Source organism: Myxine glutinosa, chromosome 13 (genome assembly GCF_964187855.1).
Source record: "Myxine glutinosa chromosome 13, kmMyxGlut1.1, whole genome shotgun sequence".
In the NCBI taxonomy this organism is placed as follows: Eukaryota; Metazoa; Chordata; class Myxini; order Myxiniformes; family Myxinidae; genus Myxine; species Myxine glutinosa.
This window is the reverse complement of record NC_136273.1, coordinates 94,576,385-94,598,023: the sequence shown is the minus strand read 5'-3', so window position 1 is coordinate 94,598,023 and position 21,639 is coordinate 94,576,385. Positions and strand designations below refer to the sequence as shown.

General features: G+C 50.4%; 1 protein-coding gene across 1 annotated transcript in view; it reads left to right on the top strand.

Annotated features, from left to right (window-relative positions):
* The window catches only part of NTAQ1 (N-terminal glutamine amidase 1), a 43,772-nt gene extending 25,450 nt beyond the window's left edge, over positions 1-18,322 (top strand). Inside the window, exons 5-6 of the mRNA XM_068134836.2 lie at positions 15,758-15,882; positions 16,826-18,322. Coding sequence (XP_067990937.2) covers positions 15,758-15,882; positions 16,826-16,956 — 256 coding nt within the window. The 3' untranslated portion in view covers positions 16,957-18,322. The remainder of the gene's footprint in view (positions 1-15,757; positions 15,883-16,825) is intronic.
* Positions 18,323-21,639: the final 3,317 nt, after the last annotated feature.

Genomic DNA, 21,639 nt, shown 5'->3' with positions numbered 1-21,639 from the left:
GCGTGCCGCCCGCCGTGCTCTTTCAATGGGTCGGGAAACGAGCACGCCGGCGCTCACTTGCGGCCATGAGCGTCGGCCATTCCGGCAGCCTCCTTTTCATCTCAGACACCTCGTCTGGTCATCGATTTCTGTGCGACACTGGAGCGCAGGTAAGCGTCCTCCCTGCCTCCGCATCCGACAAGCAAGCCGCGGGCCGGGGCCCCGCCTTGCTCGCCACCAACGGAACTCCCATCCGCACATTCGGGAAGCGTCGTCTCTCGCTGCTGTTCGGGGGACAGCGCTTCCAATGGTCTTTCGTCACCGCCAGCGTGCCAATGGCCCTGCTTGGTGCGGACTTCCTTTGTGCGCATGGGCTGTTGGTGGACGTTAAGCGCCGACGCCTCGTCCAGGCCGAAACCTTCAGCTCGCTCGCTTGTTTGCTGAGCGGCTCGTTGAGCAGCTCGCTGAGCGGCTCACCGAGCGGCTTACCAAGCGGCTTGCTGAGCGGTTCCGTCCCGGAGAGGTTGGTCTGTACGCTTCCGGCAGTGGATGAGTTTACCCGCCTCCTCGCCAGTTTCCCGGCGCTCACGCGGCCCACCTTTTCAGCGGTGGCCGTTAAACACGGGGTGGAACACCATATTCCCACCATCGGACCACCGGTCTACGCCCGGGCGCGCCGCCTCGAGCCAACGAAGCTCGCCATTGCGAAAGCGGAATTCGCCACGCTGGAGCGGTTGGGCATCGTCCGGCGCTTCAACAGCGCATGGGCCTCACCTCTGCACATTGTGCCCAAGCCCGGGTTTGGATGGCGGCCGTGCGGTGACTACCGCCGGCTCAACGACGCCACCACCCCCGACTGCTACCCGGTCCCGCACATTCAGGACTTTTCCGCCCGGTTGGCGAAAACGACCATTTTTTCCAAGGTTCCAAGGTTACCACCACCCGGGGCTACCACCAGGTCCCCGTAAAACCGGAAGACGTACCGAAGACGGCTGTTATAACACCTTTCGGCCTCTTCGAGTTTTGCGGATGCCTTTTGGGTTGAAAAATGCGGCCCAGGCATTCCAGTGGCTCATGGAAAGCGTCTTGCGTGACTTGTCCTTCGTCTACGTCTACCTGGACGACATCCTAGTCGCGAGCGCATCCCGGGAGGAGCACCTGCTCCATCTCTGCACGCTCTTCGAACGCCTGGGCCAGCATGGCCTGATAATCAACCCTGCGAAGTGCCGGTTCGGCGTCACCGCCATCGACTTCCTGGGGCACCGCATCACCAGGCACGGGGCTATCCCTTTACCGGCCAAGGTGGAGGCGGTCAGGAGTTTCCCGCGCCCCCGCACGATCAAGGGGCTCCAGGAAATCCTGGGCATGGTGAATTTTTATCACCGCTTCGTGCCCCGCGTCGCCCAGCTCCTGCGCCCCCTGCACGAGGCCCTCTGGGGGAAGCCGGGCAACGGTGATATCGCCTGGACGGAGCACATGGACGTGGCGTTTGCGGGCGCGAAGCTGGCCTTGGCCAACGCCACCATGCTGGCGCACCCGGCGCCCGATGCACCAATCGCCCTCACCACCGACGCATCGGACTACGCGGTGGGCGCGATGCACGAGCAGTGGGTGAATGGTGCTTGGCAGCCGTTGGCGTTTTTTAATCGGCAGCTCCGCCCGCACGAACGCCGGTACAGCACCTTCGACCGCGAGCTGCTCGGGCTCCACCTGGCGGTCCGACACTTCCGCCATCTTCTCGAGGGCCGCCCGTTCACGGCCTTCGTCGATCACAAGCCCCTTGTTTTCACGATGGCCAAGGTCGCCGAACCGTGGTCGGCCCGGCAGCAGCGTCACCTCTCTGCCGTGTCCGTATACACGACGGACATCCGAGACGTCGCGGGTAAGGACAACCCGGTGGCGGATTGCCTTTCCCGGTCTGTCGCACATGCGGTCCACCTCGGGATCGACTATGCCCGGATGGCGGCGGACCAGAATGCCGACCCCGACGTCCAGGCCTTTCGGACCGCCGTCACGGGCCTCCGCGTCACCGAGGTACCGTTCGACGTCGCGGGCACTGCCCTCTTGTGCGACGTCTCCCTCGGCCGGCCTCGCCCCATCGTGCCCGCTGGCTGGCAGCGCCCGGTTTTTGACGCCATCCACGGCCTGTCCCACCCGGGCACGAAGGTCTCCCAGAAGCTTGTCGCGGCAAAGTTTGTCTGGCATGGCCTCCGGAAGAACGTCCGCGACTGGGCCAGAACATGCCTTGCGTGCCAGCGCGCGAAGGTCCACCGCCTCAACCAGGCCCCGTTGGCCCCGTTTACGGTGCCCGAAGTTCGGATTAGACCATGTCCACTTCGACTTGGTGGGACCTCTGCCCCCCTCGCGGGGTTTCACCCACCTCCTCACCATGGTGGACCGCACCACCCGGTGGCCGGAGGCCGTGCCATTGGCGGCGACGGCTGCGGCTGACCGCGCAAGCCTTCATCGCCACTTGGGTTGCCTGGTTCGGTGCCCCCTCGGACATCTCGTCCGACCGCGACCCCCCGTTCACCTCGGAGCTCTGGGGAGCGGTGGCGCAAGGGCTCGGCGTCAAGCTGCACCGCACCACGGCCTACCACCCCCAGGCCGACGGCCTGTGCGAGCGCTTCCATCGCTCGATGAAGGCCGCACTCTGGGCCAGCCTCCGCGACGGCAGCTGGGCCGACAGGCTCCCCTGGGTCCTGCTGGGCCTCAGGACGGCGCCCAAGGACGACCTGCGCGCGTCCTCGGCGGAGCTGGTTTTCGGACAACCGCTGCGGGTACCGGGCGAATTTATCCCCGACTCCATGGCCCCTTGGTTAGCGACGCAACAGCGCTCCACCCTTCGGGGAGACCTCCAGGAGGTTCGCCCCGGTGCCGACGGCACACCACGGTTGCCCGTCCTCACACGTCGCCCCGGAGCTTCGCACGGCGGAGTACGTTTTTGTCCAGCACGACGCCCACCGGGCACCGCTGCGGCCCCCGTACGACGGGCCCTTTCGCGTGCTGGAGACCGGGGACAAGCTCTTCACCGTGGACATCGGCGGTACTCCAGATCGTACCTCCTTGGACCGCCTCAAGCCGGCCCACCTCGACCTGGACCACCCCCCGCAAGCAGCTCTGCCTCCGCGTCGAGGCCGCCCCCCGGCGGGCAGACCCCAGGCACCCGCCGTCCCGCCACCCCCCAGCCCTGCACGCATCGCCCTTCAGGTGCACGGGAATTCTGGGGGGCGCGTGTGGCGGACACAATGCCAGCTGGTAATATTTCCGCGCACCAGTGGGTGACGCGAGCGACCGGGCGTGGAAGCACGGCTCGGGCCACGCCCGGAGCAAAGGCGTCATGAGGCGCAGGGTTGAACTGGAATACATGCCCCACCTTTCGGCCGACCGGCCACGCCCGAGGGTAAGGCGTGGCCTCGGGACATATACACGGGCTCGAAAGTCGAGCCTGCCCAGTGCTTACGTGCGAGCATTGAATAAAGTGTTTGGTTTTGTTCAACGCATGGTGGCCTACCTTCTTGGCAAACGAGTTGTGTGTGCATAGCACCGCGAGCCCCGCGAGCACCCGGCCGTGAACCGGCTTTCGTCGTGTCGGCTGGACATTATTCCCTGGTGGATTGCCGGGAAAGGCTGTGCCAGAAAGGGACACGTGAGAATTATACAGAGGCTCGCGGGTTGAACGGCAACGTGTACGTCGGAGCGCACCTTTGGGAGGTTCCTCGCCACCGCTGTGCTGCTGGGGGCTGAGCACGTGACCTCGGGGTCGTCTCGTTCGTCCACGCCTCAATTGACCACCAGGCCTCGACTCCCCGATCGCGGGAGCGCACAGAGACATTGGGACTTCGCCTTGGAGGGTAGCAGAGACATTGGGGGAGGTGCCGTGAGTGGGGTTAAGGGGCTTGACAAGGATTTTCTCCTAAGATTTGAAAGTAGGGGTGATTGCCCCATTGCTGTATGGCTCTGTGTGGGATTTATAAAATATTATGGTTGGTTTGTAACCGGGTGTGGTTGCATCATTTGATTCGACTGTTTCGTTTGCTGGTTCCAGTGAGGGATAAACACATCTTTCTGCCGGGAATCCTCTCGGGGTTCGGAGGTCCACCGAGACCAGAGGTAAGGGGGGGGGGGGGGAGGGGGGGACCCCGTAATAATATATACAACTATATATATTGTTGCGGATATGAGGACTGTATTTTTTTTATTGTGTGTTTTATTAATACTAGGGCATGCCCGTACTATATATAAGCTAGGACGTGCCCGTACGTGGGTGCCCGTTCCTTGCCAAAAAAAAAAAAAAAAAAAAATTTGTGTAGGGGTGTGTGTGTGTAAACATCCTAGGGCGTGCCCGTACGTGGGTGCAAAAAAACATGCGTGCAAACAACAACAACAAAAAAAAACTTTGAAACCACGTGGCAGTAACGACCACAGAACCCCCCCCCCCCTCTATTTACATGAATGGTTTGGTCCATTCGCAACGACCACAGAACCCCCCCCCCCCCCCTCTATTTACATGAAATGGTTTGGTCCAAAGCGAACGGCTTGCGGTGTTTGGTAAAGAAATCGCCATAGCTCGGTAACTACTTGTCCGATTAATTTCAAACCTTGAAAAGGCACATCCTCGGGTCCCCAGCAATATACCTGGCAAGTTTCAAGTATATCGGACCGGTAGTTGTCGAGAAACAGCGGTCACAGACAAACATACACACATACACACATACACACATACACACATACACACAGAGATTAATGGAATTATAGATAGATTGCTTGATTCTGGACCCTCCTGCCTCCAGTGTTGTGTAAAGGCTAAAGGGCGTCCCATAATTAGTCCATAAAGCATACACGTCAGCCAATCATAGATTTCCCCCTGGTTGATAGTTATATCTTTATTATGTGTATTAGGGTAAGGCCTTGTCTCCCATTAAGATGACACTCCATTGCACCAAGTGAAATAGAGTAGATTCCTTTCACATTCCCCTTTCATCATTGCCAAGCCTCGATTGCCAATTACATCCCCTCCAAAGCCACCATTGAACATGTGCTCGGGTCGGGGAAGACGGGCGTGCCCACCCGTTGTCATCAAGGGCGGAGCCAGAGGGTCGCGCGACCAACCAGGGCCGAGGTGAGCACACCGAGGGGCGTGTCCTAAAGGCCTGCGGCTTGATCGCCGGAGGCGCCATAAAAGCACGCGCGCAAGGTACTGCGTGAGATCATCCAGAGAGATCATCCAGAGAGAACATTAAGAAGATCGCCCAGGGAAGCACAAAGCCTGCTATTCGTCGCCTTGCTCGCCAAAGTTGGACCAAGCAAGAGAGTTGGGCAAGAAGCAAGCACGTTGTTCAGTGGTGTGGTTGGACCAGACGAGTCCTGGCAAAGCACGCGACGTCCCCAGAGCAGCCGCAGCCACAGCAGCAACGACAGCAGCGTGGGGCCTTGACGGCAGTTCCGGAGCAGGGCCGCGAAGGAACGGCGGCGGTCAAACGCGCCGATCGTGCTGCAGTACCATTGGACCTTCCTCTCCCTCCAGCCATCCACCTCCTGCCTTTCCATCCTTCTTGTGTACGTGAGTTTGTTTTGTTTGTTCTGTCCTTGGGTTAATTAAGTTTGTATAAGCTAGGTTGCACTGTGTCTAAAATCTTCTGTAAATTATTTTCTTATCTTTCCTTCTTCCTTGGTTATTTTGAGCCTGTAAATAGCAAATAAATTATATTCGTATTTCCAACCTTTTTGTCTGCTTCTTCTTCACATCCGTGTCGCCTTAGGCTTTTCCCTATTGAATATCTGTGGCGCGATCCGGCCAACGTTCGGGAATCGGGTTAGTCGGGGTAACTGTACGGCCGCGCCGCCATCCGCTCGGCAAACACAACATCTTATCCGCGGTCCGTAACAATTGGTGTCAGGAGTGTCGGATTCGGACCTGGGACTAAATTTATTTAGCCCAAATTTTGGAACACCAATTGTACTATTGGCAGTAACAATTGGTGTCGGGAGCGGGGTCGGACCCGAAGCGCGCTTAACGCGCTCAAAATTATGAGCTCCCAAAATTTGTGTTGTTTTAAAGAAAAACCCGAATTTTGAAATCGCGCCATGGCTGGTCAAGGCGACGGTGGGAGAGATAGACAGGGTAGAATCGACCCAGGACCTGGGGGAAATGTATGTGGAGGAGGGCAATGAGGAGGTGGTTGAGGAGGTTTCAGGCGCGCAAAGTGGCGTTCTCGCGCACGAGGTTACGGGCGCGCAAAATGGCGCCTCGCACATGGCTACGGCGCCCGCGACCGTAGCAGCGCCGCCGGTGGATTCGAACCTTTTTTTGCTGCAAATGGGGGCCCTTATGGACAAAATGGGGGCAATGAGGGACGAAGCGAGGGCTAACAGTGAGCGCTTGGGGGACCAAATTAAAGAAATAACTGAGGAAATGGCGAGGGACAGAGTCGCATATGAGGTAAGGGAAGCAGAGAGGGACAGAGACCGCGGGTTGAGCGAGCAGGGCCCAGGGGTGCACGAGGAGGTAACGCGGGTCGAGAAGCGCTGGTTGAGCGAGGCGGAGGAAAGCGCGGGTACAATGACGGGGGTAGAAATCGCGACACGGGGTACGGAGCAGCCGGCGGCCGCTGAGGTAGAAGAGGGGGTTTTATTAAAGCCAGCGGTCGTCGAGGGGAATGAAGAAAAAGCAGTAGTGGGTATAATTAAAATTGAAGAGACGACGGAGGTAGCCCGGGAGAAATGGATTATGCTCAAAGTCCGTGCTCACATCACGATGCTGTGCTTAATCCTTATAAAGATTTGCAGGTGTTGGTGCAGGGAGGAAGAAGAACCCCGAAGGTGAGACGGGCTGCATGTGGTGCTGGGAGATTTTGTAAAAGGGGGTTTGGCGCGAAGAGAATAGTCGCGCGATTGGGGTCAATATGGCACCCAGGCGTTGGTGAAGGTTCCGGTGTGATTGGAAATAACACGCGTGTGAAAAAACAGTGTGCGTCAAGGGGTGAGCGTGTTACGAAGCGCGAGAGTGATACCGAGTGCGAGCGAGAATGCACGTCGGGGTGTACGGAGTGTGACACAGGGAATGAGAGCAATACGGAGTGTACGTGCAAGGGTGAGTGTGACACGGAGAGTAAGGTGGTGGTGGAACGTGTGCGAGGAAGCACACCTGAGTTGGTGGTAGCGCGAGTGTGGGAGAGCCCATCTGAGCGCGTTAGTGGGTGGATGCAAGAGTGCACGCCCATGGTGAGTGGTATGGAGTACATACCGAGGGAGAGTGCGCAAGACGGTGCATGAGGTGTGTTAAGGGAGTGTGCGAACGGCGAGTGTGCGCGAGAGGTGTGGTGTGTAACAGGGAGTGCGTTGGCGGAATGTACGGACGGCGTTGGAACGCCGGGTTTTGTGAGTGTCAAAAGGGTCGCGTGTGCGTGTGGGCATGCGAGTAAAGCATCGACGTTGGACAGGTTAGCGTTTCGGGTGACGGATAGCCGATGCGAGCACTCGGGGCGCGGTGTGCTTTGTTGGATGCCAGGCCCGGCGCGGATCGATGCTGCGTCGCTTCTCTTCGAAGCGTCGTTGCCGATTCGGGCTTGGCCCCGCCCCGCACGGTCGAGTCTGGGCCTTGTCGGGCGAGGCGACCGGTCCGGTTCAAGGGCGAGGGGGAGATTGAGCCATCGGGCCCGGGACCGCAAGGTGCCGCGTCGAGATGGTGCGTGGAATCTCGGCCCGACCAAACCACCTCCCTTGAACCGAAAGTCGGACGGATTCAACCTGCAGGCGACCAAACCACCCAAATTCATTGCTCGGCTTTGCGAAGCCGAGTTTTAATGATGTGACGACGCACCGAGGCTCAGATAAAGCGGACTGTGATGATGATGATAAGGATAGTGTTTTGGCCCCGAAATTAGAAAAACAAAATTTGATGATTGGCAAAGGATTGGCAGTAATGATTGGCAGATGATGGGTAGTGATTGGCAAATTTTTGATTGGTTGAATTTGGACGAGCAAAATTTATAGTGGGAGATACCCGATGTGATGGGATGGCAACTCTGCCATCTCTCACAGCGGGGGCAAAGGAGCACTAGGTTATGGGGTTTATGGCAGTGAAAACTAGCCCGGGAGGGTTTGGATAATGTGTAGGGACCTATAGATTGACATTAGGTAACGTTAAGGTGAGGTAGGGACAATGATACCTGTAGTGGGGACGCAGGTAGATTAGTGTGGATGATAACGACGAGGGAGCGCAATAGTTTAAAGGGACGACTGGGAAGCGCAAGTTCCAGAGGGGAGTAGTAGATTAGATGATGCCGTGTGTATGGTGAACAGGTGTGATTGCACAGGTGTGCAACTGAACAGGTGTGTGGAGCAGTGTATGAGTGAGTGATAGTGATGAGTGTTGTATTGACCGAATGGTCCAGGAAGGAAGGAGGGTGCAGGTGGCACCAGGTGTGATTGCACAGGTGTGCAACAACAGGTGTATGGAGAATGGTCGTGTGGAATACATGGAGTGTGGAATATCTGGAGTATTGGAATGGATGGTCGTGGATTGAGTATGGTGGAAACTATGGAGTGGTGGATGGTGTGAAGGTGCGAATGGGGGAAGGATGGACCCCCATCACGAATACCCGGGGCGGGTAGTGTAAGTGTTAGGTAGAGGGTACAGGTAAATTGTGGTTGGATATTGGCATCTGTGGTGCGGGTGAAAGAATGGTATTTGGATGGGTGCATTAGTGTTGTGGAAATGGCTGGGCGTGTAGCCTGTTAGTGTGTGTAGTTGGTTTGGGCACTCCACCACTGTGAGGATGTCGGCCAGGTGAGGCCGCAGGTGGGCTCTAGGAGCCGGTAGAGTTGTTGTGGATGGGGCCCGAGGATCCGGAGGACGGACCCGGGTAGCCCAGTGCCAGAGGGCACCGAGGGGTGACAGAGCCAGGAGGGGCCTTCCCCAATTAGATAGGTTAGGGTGAGGAGCTAGGTAAGCTCGGGTGGCAACTTCAGTTGTGGAGGTGTGCAGGTGGGTAGACCTGCTGGGAGAGCTACACGACCCAGCCCGGAAATTGTGCAAGGGCACCGGGAGATGAATCGGGGGAGTGAGACCCCAAATTGAGAAGCACCACAGTTTGGTCAATGGGAATTTGGTTTTTAAAACCACATAGAGTAAGATTGCCAATGGTTTGGCAGGGAAAGACCCCGGGTAGTGTAAAGTGTGTTAAAGTCTTTTAGAGGATAGTTAGGATTGAAGTCTCCTCGCACCATCTGCATCCACTCACCTGAGATGACATACCTCCACACCATGCCAGGTTGTTTTTATTATTTTTATTGATGCAAATGTTTGGATTGTGAGACGCATCATGACGTGGGTGTGACATTGTGCTTTGTTGTTCCATCTCTTCCTCCTTATGAGGATTGATGATGAATTGGGTGATGGCAAATTTTGAAGTAGAGGGAGTGAAGACGAATTTGGTATAGGGGAAATATGGGGAAGACGTGACAGTAGCGACGAATTTGTAATGTGTAGATTTTGTACATATGGGGTAAGGGCAAGGGTGGTGTAGGTGACAGGGGGGGTGACGTACGGTAGGGACGAGCTTTCTCACTTCGCTCTCCGTACGCACTTCACCTTGCATTGCCTTATTGATGTGTACCCTTGTGACCTTATCCCTCGCTCATCTGTCTGTCCCCCCTTTTTGTCTCCCAGATGAGGACCTGTGCGCCACTGGGCGCCGAGGGGAGCATGCGTGAGTCCGCCATTGTGCGCCCGGAACTCCCAGAACCAGCTGTCTGCATCGATGCACCACATTATGGACCACATGTCTGTGGCCGAGCACCACTTATGGACCCCATGGGTTGGGGCATGGCCCCTCTGCTGGAACCGGCCATGAAGGCCCGAAATCTTGCTGGCGGACCTTGATCACAGGGCACCGATGCCCCACAGGTGAACCACACTAGTCGGCCCTGTGGGCCATAAATAAAAAAATTAAAAAATGGACACGTTGGGTGCATTTTAATAGTGCAAATAGGCCGCCAGCAAAGGAAGATGACAACACCAGGAAAATAATAATAGCCAGCAGAGGGAGCCGAAGAGCAAGAGACCACCTGCAGGGTTCGGGGTTGTTGTTTTTATTTTTATTCATGAACAATGATGACTGTGCACCGATTGGTGCTTGAGGGTGTGTTGGTGCGTTTTGGGTGCTTTCATGGTGCGTCGATGCAGAGCAGAATGTCTCTACCCCCCAGAAAGAACAATCACAGGTCCTGGGTTAGTTTTGTGAATAAAAGCAGAGTCATTGTAAATAATGCTCCCCACCGTCAGTGTATAGTTTGAAGACCATTCCGCAATTCGGTTAGCTGTGGGCGTGAGTCTGTTAGGTAGGGTGCAATGGAGCAGCGGGACATATTTATTTATGTTTTAAAACTGTCGCACTCAGAGTCAGGTTAAAAGTAGAGGGAACTACACCTACGTGTCACACTAAGTTGAAGTTATAGGCCCGGGACGTGCCTAAGAGGAGGAGGGTGCAGTGTTATGGATATGAGGATTGTATTTTTTTTATTGTGTGTTTTATTAATACTAGGGCATGCCCGTACTATATCTATATCTAAAATTATATCCCCCCCCTCTATTTACATGAAATGGTTTGGTCCAAAGCGAACGGCTTGCGAGTACGGTGACAATCCCCCCCCTCTATTTACATGAAATGGTTTGGTCCAAAGCGAACGGCTTGCGGAGTTTGGTAAAGAAATCGCCATAGCATGCACAAACGCGCAGGAAAGCGAAAGAATCGCAAATTAGTTTTAATTAGTTTTAAAACATAGTTTAACGCCAACATAGCGGCAACATAGTTTGCCAACGTGAAATAAATGAATACGCTCTCAAATGTGCCGTCCGAGGCAGAGTCTGTTCGCCACGTTCGGCACACGTGATAACTCGCTGCTCTCTGATTGGTTGAATCGTTTTTTGGACATAGCTCGGTAACTACTTGTCCGATTAATATGAAACCTTGAAAAGGCACATCCTCGGGTCCCCAGCAATATACCTGGCAAGTTTAAAGTATATCGGACCCGTGGTTGTCGAGAAACAGCGGTCACAGACAAACATACAAACATACATACACACAGAGATTACTGGAATTATAGATAGATTGCTTGATTCTGGACCCTCCTGCCTCCAGTGTTGTGTAAAGGTCAAAGGGCGTCCCATAATTAGTCCATAAAGCATACACGTCAGCCAATCATAGATTTCCCCCTGGTTGATAGTTATATCTTTATTATGTGTATTAGGGTAAGGCCTTGTCTCCCATTAAGATGACACTCCATTGCACCAAGTGAAATAGAGTAGATTCCTTTCACATTCCCCTTTCATCATTGCCAAGCCTCGATTGCCAATTACATCCCCTCCAAAACCACCATTGGACATGTGCTCGGGTCGGGGAAGACGGGCGTGCCCGCCCGTTGTCATCAAGGGCGGAGCCAGAGGGTCGCGCGACCAACCAGGGCCGAGGTGAGCACACCAAGGGGCGTGTCCTAAAGGCCGGCGGCTTGATCGCCGGAGGCGCTATAAAAGCGCGCGCGCAAGGTACTGCGTGAGATCATCCAGAGAGATCATCCAGAGAGATCATCCAGAGAGATCATCCAGAGAGAACATTAAGAAGATCGTCCAGGGAAGCACAAAGCCTGCTATTCGTCGCCTTGCTCGCCAAAGTTGGACCAAGCAAGAGAGTTGGGCAAGAAGCAAGCACGTTGTTCAGTGGTGTGGTTGGACCAGACGAGTCCTGGCAAAGCACGCGACGTCCCCAGAGCAGCTGCAGCCACAGCAGCAACGACAGCAGCGTGGGGCCTTGACGGCAGTTCCGGAGCAGGGCCGCGAAGGAACGGCGGCGGTCAAACGCGCCGATCGTGCTGCAGTACCATTGGACCTTCCTCTCCCTCCAGCCATCCACCTCCTGCCTTTCCATCCTTCTTGTGTACATGAGTTTGTTTTGTTTGTTCTGTCCTTGGGTTAATTAAGTTTGTATAAGCTAGGTTGCACTGTGTCTAAAATGTTCTGTAAATTATTTTCTTATCTTTCCTTCTTCCTTGGTTATTTTGAGCCTGTAAATAGCAAATAAATTATATTCGTATTTCCAACCTTTTTGTCTGCTTCTTCTTCACATCCGTGTCACCTTAGTCTTTTCCCTATTGAATATCTGTGGCGCGATCCGGCCAACGTTCGGGAATCGGGTTAGTCGGGGTAACTGTACGGCCGCGGGGCCATCCGCTCGGCAAACACAACATCTTATCCGCGGTCCGTAACAATATATATATATATATATATATATATATATATATATATATATATATATATATATATATACATACATACATGTATATTGTTTAAGACCTGCTAACTTATGGAGCATTGAAGCACATGTCACGTCCCATACACCAGATGATGTGTGATATGTGAGCAGCAATGGCCGTCTGCCACATTTCATCATCACTATGTTTGAAGTTGATAATCCTTACACTGATCACAAGTTACTTTACATTTGTGCACTCACGTTAATATTTGGAGTTATTGTGCCTTTGTCCATTGCTTCTTCTCAAGTTGATTGACCCAGTGAAGAAGGGCTCCAATCTATCCGCTCATGCTGGATAGCTTCAACATGCGTCGTCTAACAGTTTATCATTCTCTGCGTCGTATTCAATTTGTCCTAAAAGGCTGCTGGAAGTTTATTTCCCATCTATTCTCATAATCATTTTGCTTCTTTGGATGGGAAGTCCCACAATCGACCCCCTTAACCGTAACGTTACTGGTGGAGGCACCAGTCGAGTTTGATGATGTACTGGCCGAACACAAGGGCACACTCCCCTCAACCTTCCCCCCCCCCCCCCCCTACTCAACTTGTCCTCCTACTGCATCAGGAACATTCACCTCTCGATTTTCTGCCCGAATTCCCGCATTTGGTCTTTTCACAGGTGAAAAGCTGAATCAAGTATTTTCTGACTCATTCCTCTGAATAATATCAATCCATGTAGCCTTGCCTTTTTGGGGGCACTTTACTCTTACTGGGAGTGGTGTTGAGGGGATGGGTATCACGTGTTATCATGTATTCATTGGTATAATTGTATTTTTAATATCTCCCTGTAAAGTGGACTTTTAGAAAAGTTTCATTCCACTGTTATATTGATTAAATTAAGTTTAATAATTCGCCATAGACCAATGGCCCACTAAATATTTACAGGTTCCTTCTGTGACTATGCTTAATTTTTCACCCCTGTTGTACATGGAATACCCCAAATGCTCATTTTGAGATTCTGAATAAATAAACTTGAACAGGTAATTGCGCAAGACCAAAATGCAGAAACGATGTGAGCCCGTGATTATGTTTACATTACTGGATTTTAAAAACCTTGTTATTCCGATCATGGTGATTGGACATTTGGGGTCAAAATTGGTATTCATTATGTGCTGTTCAGGGTGCCTGATCTGGCATACAAAAATCCTTATAAAATATGGGTGCCCGGTCCTAAAATTAGGTGCCCTGGGTGAATGGCGAGCCCTGATATACAGTGCCCTCCATAAGAATTACAACAGTGATGTCAAATTTGTTATTGCTATATACGGTACTCAAGAAATTGGGATTGGAGATCAAAAGATGACGATGAGGCAAGAGTACAGAAGGTCACCTTGTATTCCTTGGTATTTCTTTGTATATATGTTTTACCATTGAGAACAATAGCACTTTTTATTTTCAGTCCTCCTCTTCGCCCCCCCCCCTCCCACCCCCCATTTTAGGGAAGCACAAATATTGGAAGAAATGACTGGCAGGTGTTTATTGTCGCCTTGATTGTTCACACAAAAGAGTTGTGAATGTCTAGTCTTGATTTTAGCCTTTGCTTTCACATTGTGAGTCTGACTTTGGAATTAGCAGGCTTCATCCAAAATGAATATCAGAGAAGTGTCTATGAAAGAAAGGCAAGCAATTTGGAATCTGAAAGAACAGAATAATTCAATTATAACCACAGCATAACAATTGGGCATAGCAAATACAACAATTTGGAATATGTTTAAAAATAGATAAACCACTAGTGTGCTTAACAATAGACAACGGCCAGGTCTGCCGAGGAAAACAACTGCAGTTGATGACAGAAAAATCAACAGAGCTGTAAAGAATAACCCTAAAACAACTGTCAGTGACATCCCCAACAACCTCCAGAGTGCTCGGGTGAAAGTATCACAATCTACCCATCACAGAATACTTTGACAGCAGATTTACAAACGCCACAGCGCAATATGCAAAACTATCATCAGCACCAAAAATATAAAGGCCAGATTCGAATTTCCCAAGTACAGAGGTGAGCCAGTAGAGTTCTGGAACAAAGTTTTATGAACAGATGAGACGAAGTCTAAACCTTTATCAAAGAGATGGAAAGGCGAATGTGTAGAGGAAGCAAGGAACTGCATATGATCCGAAGCATACCACCTAATGTGTGAACTATGGTGGAGGTAGTGTCATGGCTTCGGCTTGCATGGATGGCTCTGGAACTGACTCACTCATCTTTATTGATGACTGGCAAAGGTTCCTGGCGTTTCCGGGCAATGCAGTCGCTTTGCTGATGGGAATATGAAGAAAAGGGGGAGGGGGAGTTAGAGAGAGAGGAGAGTATGGGAAGGGTAGGGGGAGAGGAAAGGGAGAGCAGGAGGGGGAAGGGTGGAAAGGGATTGGAATATGGTGAAAGGATGGGGAAGGGGTGTGGGAATGGAATGGAAGGGGGAGGTGAGGAGGGGGATGGTAGAGGATGGGTGAAAGAGAGTAAGTTGCAACACACACTCTCTTTTCTTATTATAGATGTAACTAATGATGGCAACAGCAGTATGAATTTGGAAGTTTACAGAAACATTTTGTATGCATATGCACAAGAAAATGCCTCCATACTTATTGGGCGGCACTTCACCATGCAGCAAGACAATGACCCCAAACACACTGTCACTGCAACCAAGGAGTTCATCAGGAGGAAAAAGTGGAAGGTTGTAGACTGGACAAGTCAATCTCCTGGTTTAAATCCAATGGAGCATTTCACTTGCTGAAGAGGAGACTAAAGTCAGAACCCCCAAAACAAACAACAACTGAAAATGGCTGCAGTAAAGACTTAAAAAAGCATGTCAAAGGAAGATTCCAAGAGTTTGATGATGTCAATGGGTCACAGGCTTGATGTAGTTATTACATCTAAGGGATATGCAAACATATACTAACTATTGTACTACTTTAATTTACTTTACGTTAACCTGTTCCAATACTTCTGTTTACCTAAAATGGGGGGACTGAACATAAAACGTGTCATTGCTGGACAATGGTAAAACATATATACATAAAAATACCAATAAATAAAAGTTGTCCTTCTGTACTATTGCCTCATATTCATATTTTGATCTCAAATCCAAATTTCTTGAGTATATAGCAATAACAAATTTGACTTCACCGTTCCAATACTTATGGAGGGCACTTTATACGTGGCCGAAATAGCGACATCTTTGGTGGTAGTCGGTATTACAAATCAATTTTCTTTATCATCTTCATAATATAATGGAACCTTCTCAAAATTATGATATGGTGTAAGATATGTTGTGATCAATAAAATTTATTTCAAAAATGACAAAAATGATAAAGTGCATTTCCAATAATGTGCTGCATCACATTGCCCACTAATGGTTTCTTGAGAAGGTTACTCCGGCCCTCTGGCTGTGAGTGCCCACTGGTATCTATAATAATACTGATAATAAAGCAGATTGTTAAACGTCTCTTCTCTGTGTTGGACTCTGCAGGATGTTTCGGGTGGTACGAGCAGATGCGTACTTGGCTCACTTTGCATCTGATCGTTCACATATGAAAACTCCTGATGGTGATTGGATACAGATCCCTCCATCATACCCATCCATACACACTGCTGGTAAGCTGCATCCTTTGCTTCTCACCATTTTGTTTGGTTCTTAACTATCATCTTTGTATTGGTTTTTAACAGCTGATTTTACCTGCGACACGTCGCAGGTCTACACGAGCTCTGTGTTGCTGTTATTGCTGTGGTTCTTGTTGGGGATCGATTTTTGAAATGTGCACCCATTGGTCAGATAGCTGCTTGACCCCGCCCAAATTTGGCGCTTGACTCCACCCGCCATGGCACCCAGCCAAAAGAATATGGCCGCTATCTTGGTTTTCTGGTGGGCGTAAGACATCAGGCTTGGAGGACTCTGCTGATTATACATTGTTACCAGATTTTGGTGCAGATTGTGACCACATTGCGTTCATTCTTGTTTATTAATCCTTCTGTAAGGTCATGGCTCAGGACTTATCCATGTTTTTTTCTCTTTTCATGAAAAAATAATTGGATTTCTTTGAATCTTCCATACATGTGGAGCAAACCTGGAGAAAGAAATTATCATTTAAAAAAACATTTTTCAAATGCAGTTTGACATGGTTATACCCAGGCATGGTGGTGTCATGGTTAGAGTGTCCGCTCCGAGTCTGGGAGCTCGGCGGTTCTAACGCGACCTCGGCCAAGTCGTACCAAAGACTTTAAAAATTGTATGTGCTGCTTCTTTGCTTGACGTTCAGCATTCAGAAAGGAGAGTGTACAGACAAACAACCATGGGTTGGCAATACTAGCGCAGGCCCGGTGGGCCTGATGGTCTCCTGCATTGACGTTCTTTGGAAGGGAGTTCATATTTAATTCATAATCTTTTATCTTGATGACAAATTACTACTCCATGCTTACATTTTATATCGATGCACTGTTTGAATGGTTTTATTTTGAAACCCACATTTCTCAAATTATATATCAGGTACCTACACATTGACAACATTTCCTAAAATGGATGCTCTTCGCCTTTTCTCAGAATCTACCATGAACATTTACGATTTCATCAGCATGGATCCAGCGCGAGGGTGGGGAGATGTCTTGGATTATGGACAGTTTGTCAGAAAGTTTGAACTGACCAAAAAGCTTGAATATATGGTATATACCTGATTAGTTTTGTCAAAATCCACTAAAAGTGTGTCAACAACATTTCTTGCAATTATGTTTCATACATGAGCAGGGATATGTCAACCACCTCAATCGCACCTGTGTATTGTCACTTTCAAAATGCAAAGCCACCTTCCTGGTGCTCAACCATTGTCCAGAGGCTTCACAACCCTCCAGGCACTTGATCATCTTTCAGGTGCTGAACCAATATCCAGGCACTGAACATTGCTCAGGTACCAAACAATCATCCAAATATTTGCTGAATTGTTGTTGACCATATAGATTTTCCTGAATTATTGTTGACCATCCAACCACCTACACACTATCCGGGCAATAATTTAATGTTCAGCCACCAAATTACTATTCAGATACCTACATATTGTACATGCATTCTGCTTGCATGTCAGAATACCAAATCGTTGTTTGACAGTTAAGCTGCGGTCGAGTCGCCAAACCGTGGCCGAGTCACGAAACCGTGGCCGAGTCACCAAACCGTGGCCGAGTCACCAAACCGTGGCCGAGTCACCAAACCGTGGCCGAGTCACCAAACCGTGGCCGAGTCACCAAACCGTGGCCGAGTCACCAAACCGTGGCCGAGTCACCAAACCGTGGCCGAGTCACCAAACCGTGGCCGAGTCACCAAACCGTGGCCGAGTCACCAAACCGTGGCCGAGTCACCAAACCGTGGCCGAGTCACCAAACCGCGGCCGAGTCCTCAAACCGTAGCCGAGTCACCAAACCGCGGCCCAGGCACCAAACCATGGCCGAGGAACCAAATCGAGGTCGAGGCACCAAACCGCTGTCCATTAACCACACCACCATCCATGAGCAAAACCTTAGTTCAAGAACCAAGTTGCTGTCAGGTTGTGTTGCATATTCGAATACACCCATGTACTTAATAAATAGATTGTGTTTCACCAAAGTTCGTTTATGATGGGACATATGGTTCAGAAGTGCACTATGAGAGAGATTTGTACGCAAACCTAAAAGGAGTGAATTGATGCAAACGTGCACACCAATGTGAACAAGTTTCCCATATTATTACCCACTTTAACTGTCAATGCATATTTTTCATTGTGCTTCTTATTGAAATGTGGATATTGTTAATCATGAAATGTGATTGTATAATTTTGTGTGAGAAGGAATAAATGTTATTTTTTTCTGTTCAGTAATTTTGTTATCACTAAAGTTGATGTGTTAATACATACTTTGGTAGAACAACCTGTTTTATGCAGGCCACACCACTTGGTTGTAAGGATAGTTGGTCGTAAGTCCTCTCTTGGCTACTTGTGTTTGTCTCACCTAACATGTAAGATTGTAAGGTATACTTTCATGTTTTTTTCTTTATTCAATATATTACAAAACCATATTTCCTATTTTTATGCATTTTTCACACCATACCATCGCAGAGATTTTGAAATTTTTCTACCTCTGCTGCCGAAGGGGCCAGAGGCATTATGTTTCTGGATTGTCCTTCCGTCTGTGCGTAGCAGATTTCCCTTGCCATGGTAACTTGTGAACCGCTGAAGGGATTTTGACCAAGCTTGGTACTGGTATGTAGTATGATGCAAAGATAAACTCCTTAAATTTTTGGTTCAAAAGGTCAAAGGTCCATGGAAATGTGACCATTAAGTGAAAATCTTTGTTACTACAATAACTTGTGAACCACAGAAGGGATTTCAACCAAACTTGCCCTACGTCTGGACTGCAATCCAAAGATGAGCTGACTAAATTTTGGGGTCAGCATGTCAAAGGTCATGTAAATCATTTTGCAGATCATAACTTGAGATGGAAGCTGCTGGTGTTTTCTCTCTTTTCTTTAACTCTCTCTCTCTCTCTCCTCTGTCCTCTCTCCTCTGTCCTCTGTCCTCTGTCCTTTCTCCTCTGTCGTCTCTCTTCTGTCCCCTGTCCTCTCTCCTCTGTCGTCTCTCCTCTGTCGTCTCTCCTCTCTCCTCTGTCCTCTCTCCTCTGTCGTCTCTCCTCTCTCCTCTGTCCTCTCTCCTCTGTCCTCTCTCCTCTGTCCTCTCTCCTCTGTCGTCTCTCCTCTCTCCTCTGTCCTCTGTCCTCTGTCCTCTCGCCTCTGTCCTCTCTCCTCTGTCCTCTCTCCTCTGTCCTCTCTCCTCTGTCCTCTCTCCTCTGTCCTCTCTCCTCTGTCGTCTCTCCTCTGTCGTCTCTCCTCTCTCCTCTGTCCTCTGTCCTCTGTCCTCTCGCCTCTGTCCTCTCTCCTCTGTCCTCTCTCCTCTGTCCTCTCTCCTCTGTCCTCTCTCCTCTGTCCTCTCTCCTCTCTCCTCTGTCGTCTCTCCTCTGTCATCTCTCCTCTCTCCTCTGTCCTCTCTCCTCTGTCCTCTGTCCTCTGTCGTCTCTCCGCTCTCCTCTCTCCTCTGTTGCCTCTCTCCTCTGACCTCTGTCCTCTGACCTCTGTCCTATGTCCTCTCTCCTCTGTCCTCTCTCCTCTGTCCTCTCTCCTCTGTCGTCTCTCCTCTCTCCTCTGTCCTCTGTCCTCTGTCGCCTCTCCTCTGTCCTCTGTCCTCTCTCCTCTGTCCTCTCTCCTCTCTCCTCTGTCCTCTCTCCTCTGTCCTCCCTCCTCTGTCCTCCCTCCTCTGTCCTCTCTCCTCTGTCCTCTGTCCTCTCTCCTCTGTCCTCTGTCCTCTGTCCTCTCTCCTCTGTCCTCTGTCCTCTCTCCTCTGTCCTCTCTCTTCTGTCGCCTCTCCTCTCTCCTCTCTCCTCTGTCCTCTGTCCTCTGTCCTCTCTCCTCTGGCCTCTCTCCTCTGTCCTCTCTCCTCTGTCCTCTCTCCTCTGTCCTCTCTCCTCTGTCCTCTCTCCTCTGTCCTCTCTCCTCTGTCCTCTGTCCTCTCTCCTCTGTCCTCTCTCCTCTGTCCTCTCTCCTCTGTCCTCTCTCCTCTGTCCTCTCTCCTCTGTACTCTCTCCTCTGACCTCTCTCCTCTGTCCTCTCTCCTCTGTCCTCTGTCCTCTCTCCTCTGTCCTCTGTCCTCTCTCCTCTGACCTCTCTCCTCTGACCTCTCTCCTCTGACCTCTCTCCTCTGACCTCTCTCCTCTGACCTCTCTCCTCTGTCCTCTCTCCTCTGTCCTCTCTCCTCTGTCCTCTCTCCTCTGTCCTCTCTCCTCTCTCCTCTGACCTCTGTCCTCTGTCCTCTCTCCTCTGTCCTCTGTCCTCTCTCCTCTCTCCTCTGTCCTCTGTCCTCTGTCCTCTGTCCTCTGTCCTCTCTCCTCTGTCCTCTGTCCTCTGTCCTCTGTCCTCTCTCCTCTGTACTCTCTCCTCTGTACTCTCTCCTCTGACCTCTCTCCTCTGTCCTCTTTCCTCTGTCCTCTCTCCTCTGTCCTCTGTCCTCTCTCCTCTCTCCTCTGTCCTCTCTCCTCTGTCCTCTCTCCTCTGTCCTCTGTCCTCTCTCCTCTGTCCTCTCTCCTCTGACCTCTCTCCTCTGACCTCTCTCCTCTGTCCTCTCTCCTCTCTCCTCTGTCCTCTGTCCTCTCTCCTCTGTACTCTCTCCTCTGACCTCTCTCCTCTGTACTCTCTCCTCTGTCCTCTCTCCTTTGTCCTCTCTCCTCTGTCCTCTCTCCTCTGTCCTCTCTCCTCTGTCCTCTGTCCTCTCTCCTCTGTCCTCTGTCATCTCTCCTCTGACCTCTCTCCTCTGACCTCTCTCCTCTGTCCTCTCTCCTCTGTCCTCTCTCCTCTCTCCACTGACCTCTCTCCTCTCTCCTCTGTCCTCTCTCCTCTGTCCTCTCTCCTCTCTCCTCTGTCCTCTGTCCTCTGTCCTCTGTCCTCTGTCCTCTGTCCTCTCTCCACTGTCCTCTGTCTCTCTCTCCGTTTCATGTGACCTTTAATCGAGATCAAACGTAACAATGGGTTCCTATCTAAAGCAGATGAGAGCATATCCATTGGCACATTCGCGTCAAATTATGTTCCCCATTCTTTTTTCCAGATATGTTCAGCCTCAAAATGTAACACTGTATATAGTACGTTTCATATGCACATAGGTTGTCATTTCTGTTACATTATTTCAATATACAATATTTATTTTGAACATGTAATTTAAGTGAAAGGTTACAAGATTACTACCTTGGTTGTTCAAAATATTCCAAACTCCATGAAATGCCTTTTTCTTTTACTTATTGATCTATAAGTAATATGGAAAGAATTGGTAACAGATACAGTCACGTGAAAAAGTAAGTACACCCCATGTAAAGTTTTGACTTTTTCAACATATTTCAACATACAGCTATTTGATCTTCATTTCAACAATATTGATAGGTAAAGGTGATATAATATAACAAATATCATGAAACATTTACATTTTGTAGTCCATTGTATAATTTAAATAAACATAAATGCAAATTTTGCATCTGGAAAAAGTAAGTACACCCCTACATTTATCACTACTTCAAATACCTAAAATAAGAATCCGGTGCACCAGCTCAGGTGCAAATGATTAGAACATCGTTAGAGAAGATCTTGGAGGAACCTGTCTTATTTAAACCTCAGACATTTAGTTTGGTTTGCTCTTTGTTTTTGAAGTGTGCGGCGTCACCATGCCGAGATCAAAAGAGCTCTCTGAGGCCTTCAGAAAGAAGGTTATAGAGGCCTACGAGTCTGGGAAGGGATTTAAAAAGATCTCCAAAAAATTTGAAATCAATCATTCGACTGTCCGGAAGATCATCTACAAGTGG